General features: G+C 37.2%; 1 protein-coding gene across 2 annotated transcripts; it reads right to left on the minus strand.

Annotated features, from left to right (window-relative positions):
• Window positions 1-1,644: 1,644 nt before the first annotated feature.
• Window positions 1,645-8,033, minus strand: LOC119490666. Of its 2 annotated transcripts, none has more exons than XM_037774184.1 (9): window positions 7,859-8,033; window positions 7,494-7,518; window positions 6,834-6,950; window positions 5,949-6,058; window positions 5,667-5,796; window positions 5,396-5,452; window positions 5,183-5,272; window positions 3,490-3,764; window positions 1,645-3,411 (listed from the first exon to the last, which is right to left on the minus strand). In XM_037774184.1, the coding sequence occupies exons 1-9, from the start codon at window positions 7,922-7,924 to the stop codon at window positions 2,977-2,979; spliced, it is 1,305 nt and encodes a 434-aa protein (XP_037630112.1). In that variant the 5' UTR covers window positions 7,925-8,033; the 3' UTR covers window positions 1,645-2,976. The 2 variants fall into 2 exon arrangements, with proteins under 2 accessions (XP_037630112.1, XP_037630111.1); XM_037774183.1 differs by having other exon boundaries at window positions 5,183-5,278.
• Between the last annotated feature and the right edge of the window lie 440 nt (window positions 8,034-8,473).

Raw genomic sequence — 8,473 nt, forward strand, 5'->3', positions numbered from 1 at the left:
GTTTTACTCACATCCATGGATTTACTACTAAAGAAAAGAAAAAATAATTCTGTTAAATTCTCTCTATCAAATTCAAAACAAATAATACAACAATAAGATACAATAATATAAAACAAACAAAAATATGTAACCAGGAAAATGTGGATGAGACTATAGTTATATATTAAGGAACTCATCATGTGTAGACCTACATGAGAAAGTATTGGGTCCACCTTGACCACACATTTCAACATATTTGTCTTTATTTTAGTCATTTATGTTTACCTCTCAACTCCTCTTTCCTTCACTTCCTTTTAATTCCCCCTCCCTCCCCTTCTTCCCCCCCTCCCTTTTTTCCTTTTTTCTTCTCTTTCTCCTCCATATTGATGATGTGTCATTTCCTTGTTTTTCCACCAATAAGCTTGCTCATTGATGGAGAACCACCCTCCCACTCTACTGATTAGTATAACACAATATAGGTGTGCAAGCTACTGCTGAATGCTCACAGTGACCCTGATGAAAACATATGTTGGTCGCAACGCATTGGTCATTTTAAACAATTAGTGCCATGTAAAATAAAGGCATTTTAATTTTGTTCAAACACTACAGTGTGCCTTGGATTATTTTTGAGGGAGACTTGCATTTTGTACTTTTCTCCACCCATGCAATGAGCCCTTCACAAGACTGAATGAGCCCAATACACCTGAAGGACCCAAAGAGCACCTGTATGTCCACGGAGACCCAGCAGCGCTTCTACTCCATTATCTTCAAAAATATATAACCCTTTGTAAGAGATCACATAGGCTAGATCATAGCCCAAATTCATTTCTTTGATTCAATACCAGTCCCTTTCTCTCTGTTTACTGTTTATTTACTGTTTATTTGTTTTGCACAATTTAAGGACTATACAACATAACAACAAAATAAATGAATAATATACAGTGCAGGAAGAGGCAAAAAAAAACACTGGGCTTATCTGAAGCCTCAACCCAGAGACACGATTAATATAAAGAAATAATATGACTACATAATAGTGATAACAAACAATTAGGAAAAGATATATTTAATAACAACAATAACAATACAGTAAATATATCAAAAAAGTCAAGTGTGTGTGCGTGTGTGTGTGTGTGTGTGTGTGTGTCTGTGTGAGTGTGTTGCATGGAAGTGTATGGTTAGTGTTTGTGAGGAGGCTATTGATTTAAATATCTAAAAAGACTTCTGGGCAATCGTAACCAAACAACATTGTGAGTGGGAAAAAATAAAAAACATAAAAACACCAACTTCCTGTTCTCTCTTCTTGCCTTCTTGCTCTTGCCACCTTTCTTTCAGCTTGTGCTTCATTGTGGGCTACGTTTCCGTTTTACTGGGATGTCAGTATGTTTTTGTGGCTTCCTTTGCACTCTAGTCAGCTAATTCATTTCCTCCACGCACTGTAGCTTAAGCATGGTATATTTTGAAAGAAAAAAATATGTTATAATTTACTCAAGTCAGATACTCAAAAGTAAAGCAAGACTGAGTAACTTCTGCTGAAAACCATCCACTGTGGTGGCCACAAGTAAATGTAAATGCAATAGACTGGGGCCGCTGTTTTGCTGGCACATTGAATTGCCGATGACAAAATGCATTAGTAATTTAATAAAGACACCAAACAACACAACAATATGAAATGCAAATGATTGAGCTTTCATTTTAATTTTGAAACCAACATAATTCAAACTGAATTGAGGATTTACATTGCCACTTTGCACACTCAATGGCAAAATGTATTGCCATTTGAATAACATCTGTAATGCTGCATGTATGGACATTAAGTCAAGTCAAAGTGTTTATTGTTATGTGTGCAGTTAAAACAAGTTTCCCTGTATAATGAAATTCTCCCATTGCCTTCCGCTCTGAGTGCCGTTTACAAGGAAACACAAAGTATGAGAAATAAATACAAGAACATGTACACAGTGTCCTTTCTTTTTGTATCTAATACACAGTAAAAATAGAGCAGAATGCTATGTACAATATACAATAATACAGCCACCATAAGCTACTTTTGCCAGACCAAGTAAAGTTGTAGCAGTAAAACTCCTGTGTGTATAGAGTTGAACTCTGATCATGGTGACGAGCGAAAAAAAACTAAACTAATTGGGACACTTTTGACGAAGCCCCTGGTCTACCGGGCTCCTTGGCCTATCCCAAGTATGATAGTTCTTTCATCCATTCCTGGACACATGTGAATGAACTCCACGATCACAGGATACAGGAGTCTACCCTAGCAACCGCCTCTTTCTCTTTAATTGATATTTAAAGGAGATGCAGATGAAATAGATATAACAAGGCAAAAGTGAGTATGGCTCACACACCCCAGCTCACTGCTTGACCCTTGCTAAAGTAGGGCCAAAGGTTTTGCCCTTTAGGAAAAATTTCAGACATTTTAGGCACCCTGGACTTCTAACCCCCAAAAGGCACAACTAGACCACACTGTCAAACATTATACCAAATTTGAAGTTCCTAAGTTAAGTAGTTTACAAGTTCTACTGCGGAAACGAAAGTGTGACACGTGAACGGACGGAAGGACGGACGGACGGACATGCGGGGTATAATAAACAAATATATTTCTTAAATATATTACACAAAAAGAGACAAGAGAAGTTGTCTATGTTTCTTTCTTTGTGCTATTCTTTTGTGTTCATCAGTTTACAATATCTACATGATGATGATGATGATGGCAGACGAAACACTTACGGAGCATGTTTGAGGTTGAAAACAATAAATGGGAAACTTTGATGTTATTACAAAATAGATTAATAGGCTACAGTAGCTGCAAACCCCAGAGACACGTATCCACCCTGCGGTGTCCACGCCAGTGTTTTGGTATCCAAAATCTATAAAAGAAAATAACTAAATGCATTTTAGAAAGCGTAATGAAAGACTCGGCTATTCACTAATCCACTATTCTGACCCATCGTCTTTGTCCATCAATCGAAACAATTTCATCACAAAGGTTCAAACAGTGACGACCACAGATTTCAATGGTTCAGTCTCTCTGAAAATACTAGGCTGATGTCCTCCCTGCTTTTCTACCGCTTCCCTTAACTTCACTGTACACTTGTCGCTGAAGGCCAACACTGGTCTGAAGATCAGATCGGATACCTTCTTGTCATCCTGACTAGTGGTATAAAGACTCCTGCACAACTTGTTCAAGTCTTTCATCAAACAAAACGTCTTGCAGGCCCTCAGTTCCGGCGCCAGGTTACTGGCCTTCTTGTCCTGCTGCTCGCCCAGTTGCACCACCCAGAACTTGGCCAAGTCGCTGGCGCTCTTTGCGTGGCTCGCCACCATGTTGAGAATCAGGGGGTAAAGGTCATGAGCTGCAGCTGGGATGGACGGTTCTGGGGAGGTGTGTTTGAGAGGAGAGTGGCTGCTGGGCTGCGTAGAGGGCTGAGAGAAGAGAAGATAGTTTGAATCACTCCTAGTCAGACAGCAAGACAAAAATCATATACAGTTTACAATTTCTACCTGTGGGCAGACGATGAGGACCCTGTGGGCAGTCTTGGCCTTCTCTGCCAGCCAGCGCATTGGCCCAAGCTCCGCGATCTTCCTCTGCTGCCACATGTCGACTGCCACGTTGCATCCACCGTGCCACTGCAGGAACTCGGCCAGGGCCACCACGGCCCGCTGGAAGGCTGAATCCTCAGCAGGGTACACCATGAGGACGGAGACGGGAGCCGTGGAAGACGTGGGCAACCTTTTGAAACCCAATGAGGTGGCAATGTTGGCTCCATAGCTTTTATCTGGAGAGTAAGAAAACATTCGAAAAACAGAGGTTAGTTATCTTCAGCAACGTCAAACATTTTATATGTAACCTATAGAGGGGATTTCTGAATTAGTTTGTGGTGAGCCAGAGCTTGATACATTTCAGTACTTCTTCCATCCAACCTCCACATCTAGCAAAGGAGCATGATTCCTTGATGTAACCTATAGAGGGGATTTCTGAATTAGTTTGTGGTGAGCCAGAGCTTGATACATTTCAGTACTTCTTCCATCCAACCTCCACATCTAGCAAAGGAGCATGATTCCTTTACCAGATAACAAGACTTTTAGCCACTAAAGCTAAGCTCCTTTGAAATGTAAAAGAAAGGTCGCTGTTGTTATTAATAATAATAATAATAATAATAATAATAATAATAATAATAATAATAATAATAATAATATAAATTAATTTATAAAACACAAAGTCCTTTCCAGATTAAAAGAGTTACAGAATAAAAAAATAAAGAAAAAAATCAGAAACCCATATAAATCCCCCCTTCCCCCATATGACATACAAAAATGAAGCACATATATCAAGCAGCATAAGATAGTATTATACAGAGGAAACAGGAGGTGATGCAATAATGGAAAAACTTAGTGACTAAAATGTAAATTATCCAGTATCTGCAGTGGACTTTCCCCTCAAATGTTAAATAAAAATAATATACTTTGTCATTAAGTACAGATTTTTCCTTTAAAGCTTCAGTAGGCCGTATATATTTGGCATCATTGGGCAAAAGGTCCTTAATAACCTTTCAGTATATTGTAATTCAAGTGTTCTGAGAGTAAACTAGACTTCTGCATCTCCTCATGGCTCTGTTTTCAGGCTTTTAAAAATATAGCCCGTAATGGGAGACTTTGACCAATCACAGGTCATTTCAGAGAGATAGAGAGCGTTCCTATTGGCTGTGCTCCGGCTGGCGAGCGGTGCTTGGTATTTCCTCAACTGTTCTCAACATGGCTGCCGGGACGCAAACTTTCTCATATAAACACACTACAAGATATTTCTGAAAACATTTGAGGCGAGAAATAGGCATTAACGTAACATAATATTGATTCATATTTGATCAGCGCTACCTAGTTTGGCCGTTTGATTGACAGCTGCTCAGAGACGGCAGACTCCAGATCAGCTCTGACTGGTTGTTTTAAAAGCTGCAGTGGAATCTGCCGATCTCACACTGAGGGAAAGGCTGTTCCAAAGCCGATGGCCCGCAACCGAAAATGCTTTGCGAAGCACTTTTTCAAATATTTCGATCCAGTAGCAACTGAGGACATATCCAAAGCATGCGTAAAAGACTGGCGAGTGAGCCTGTGCATCTTTTGCCATTCATCGTCTGCAGTTTTGCTGCCTATAGATCCTCTTTCAACTAAATGTACGTTTAAAAAGTGTTGTATTTACAGATTATGTAGCAGGAACTCAGGATCATCAAACCGGCCATTCCTCCGAAAATGGCCATGGCTATGCTGGTGTAGTTGAATTTATAAGGGACTGCTTCTTTTGGCCTGCCTGCTCAAACAAACACATAGACACAAAAAAACATTACCTCATTTCACTTGATGTAATTATATTGAGATCGTACTGACAATGCTTTAAGTAATTGTAGAGCCATACCTGAAGACGTGGTCGTCTGCTTCCCTATAGGAACTGTAGTAGGCTTTGGTGTAACACCTGAAGAAAACAGAGGTTTAATATTTAATACTTTTCACATCATGCTGCCTGTATGGAAACAACATACCAGCCATAACTAAGATTACAAAAAAACATTTATATCTCTACATATCTTGTAAAAGAGACTTGTAATGTGTGGATAACAAACAATACTCAAATTAAAATTTTAATAGAGTATGAAAAAAAAGTGGAGAATAAACAAAAATAAGCTTACGCGTTGTTTGTTGAGGTATCTGAAGTCTGACAGTCTTGTATATGTTATGGTTGTTCAAAGCGAATGGGAGGTTGGCAGCTAAGATTCTGTTGAAGCCAGAGGTCGCTTTCACTAAATGATGAAACCATATCTAGATTTGAAAAGAAGACAGTCATTGCATTGAATTTAATCTTTTCAACCCCACAGTCCCTCTGGCAGGTCTATCATTTCAAACTCATGTTGTGCAGACAGTCGCTGATTAAACACACAGAAATGTATTAGTCAAGATTACATCCATGATACCTGCTCTGATCCATTGTGGTTTGCCTCAGCCAAAACGGGGTTGTATCTACAGTGATACGTTGATTCCCCCTGAATAGAAATCCGAGTGCCTGTCAGAAATGTATTACTACCTGCAAAGAGACAGAAAAATGTCAGGCATCCTGCCTAACTGAAGATAAAAGTTTGTATAACTAATAGGGCTGTCAATCGATTAATGTACCTTAAAGGGAGATTTGTCAAGTATTTCATACTCTTATCAACATGGGAGTGGGCAAATATGCTGCTTTATGCAAATGTATGTATATATTTATTGTTGGAAATCAATTAACAACACAAAACGATGACAAATATATTCAGTGCTTCATGTATCTTATATCTCTAATTATGGTGGACATTTCTAATGATTTTCTATATTTTAATAATTTATTTTGGAGATTTTCACCTCGGCACTAAAGCCCCTACAGACATTTTACATTTTACACAATGGTTTTAAATAAAAAATTATGCCTCAAAAGTACTATTACGGTTCCTGTATTTTATATTTTGAATGTGTACCAGCTCAAATATTTCAATATAAATGTTTTCACCTTCTGCCTAAAGTGCAGTGTCACCTCAAGCAGACTAAAGTCCTGTTTGTCAAGTAAATAAAATGATTTCTGGGAAATTTCCTGTTATTTAATAAACACTATGTAACAACTTTCATTGTTTTAACAGATAATCAATCATAATCAGTAAGCTTTCTCGTATCTAAAAGATATATCTAATAAACAATTCCGAAGATGCCATGTCAGAGAACCGTCCCAAGTGTTAGGTAAACTGTATTGGTAAAACTGTCTTAAAGTCAACAACATCAAATGGTTTTATAAGTTTGTATGTAGGGAAAAAGTCAAAAGTGTTGTTTCTTACTATCAATGTTGATTGCCCAGCTAATGTTCATCTTATCCTTTCCTCCCACGGTCACCAGCTCCACTCTCAGGTCCGCCAGCATAGACGGAATGGGATCACTGTACTCATTAGGGAGACCTGGAGCAAGAAACAGTTACACACTTTATATTGTGTTTATTATTATTATTATTCTCTAAGATCTCACCAGATGTTGTCTGATAACTCAGCTGTCGAAGTGTATTGCACTTTCTGTTACAGTTCTGTCATGCTCAATGTAAAAAACACATTCACAAGAGTCTGGAGGTGGAACACCTACGTGGATTTTATTAAATTAAAGTCACACATTTTAAATAAACTTGTTGTTTACCCCCTGGCCTGCATATAAAATATAAAAACTGGTAATTTCATTTCTTTTCATATCAACTCTCTTTATATTTATTAGTCTTTATCTCTTAATCTGGTGGATTTATGTCATCTTGCTTCATGGTCTGGGCTAAATGTTACATTTTCATGCAAAACACAAAGCTGAAATAAAAATAAAATAAATCAAACAGTACAAAATAAGCTTTGATCTCTGCATTGGCCAACAAACACTGTTTTGGATCAAACCCCAGAGTGGCTTAAAAAACAACATGATATTATTGACATTAGAGGTCAGAGACCGAATAATAAATAACTTACCAGAAAATTTATGGCACTCCACTTTCTGCAAAGAAATACCATAAATATGTTGTTTTTAATTTTTCTTTTCTTTCAATATTATATTTATTGCTTTTTTTTGTTCATTTTGAAACAACAGAACAAACATTTACAAACGTCCCCAATAATAACATTCTCAGTATACAAAGAAACTTAACAAACCTAATATTAATATAAAATAAGCCAGTGTAGATACAGGAAAAACATATTATATACAAAAAAATAGATAAATAAGTAAAAAGAATATACACAAGTAAAAAATAAAATTAAAAACTATTTTTAATTTAATTAAAAAAAAAAAAAAAATGTATTATTGTCATTTAACAGCCAAAAAGTGGATAACTTACAATTTCATGTGATGTCACCTGGACCACGACAAAGGAGAAAATAATCAGAGTGGCTCCCCACATCATCAACACCTGGTAGGACCTACAAAGAATAAAAAGTAGAACTAGAAAAAATAGATATAAAATAAGGGATGCGTCCCATCCACAGCATGTGACTGACTGAACTGTGACACGATGCGTACGGTTAATTTAACCCACTAAGCTCCGCCCACAGCCGTTGACCCTTTTTTTTGGACGGTAACTTTCAAGCTGCCAAACTCTCGCGAGATGTAGGTTAGGCTTTAAAAAAATGACTTATTTCTGGTATTTCTTTGCAGAAAGTGGAGTGCCTTAATTTTATTTTATTGTTTTAAATTATTATTATTGTTTTTTTTACTTGTTGTTTCAAAATGAACAAAAAAAACAATAAATATAATATTGAAAAATTGCAAACTGAGTGCCTTAAATTTGATGGTAAGTTATTTATCATTCGGTCTCTGACCTCTAATGTCAATAATATCATGTTGGTTTTTAAACCACTATGGGGTTTGATCCAAAACAGCGTCTGTTGGCCAATGCAGAGATCAAAGCTTATTTTGTACTGTTTGATTTATTTTTATTCTCCAAAGCTTTCAG

The sequence above is a fragment of the Sebastes umbrosus genome, chromosome 6 (assembly GCF_015220745.1).
Source record: "Sebastes umbrosus isolate fSebUmb1 chromosome 6, fSebUmb1.pri, whole genome shotgun sequence".
Taxonomy (NCBI): domain Eukaryota; kingdom Metazoa; phylum Chordata; class Actinopteri; order Perciformes; family Sebastidae; genus Sebastes; species Sebastes umbrosus.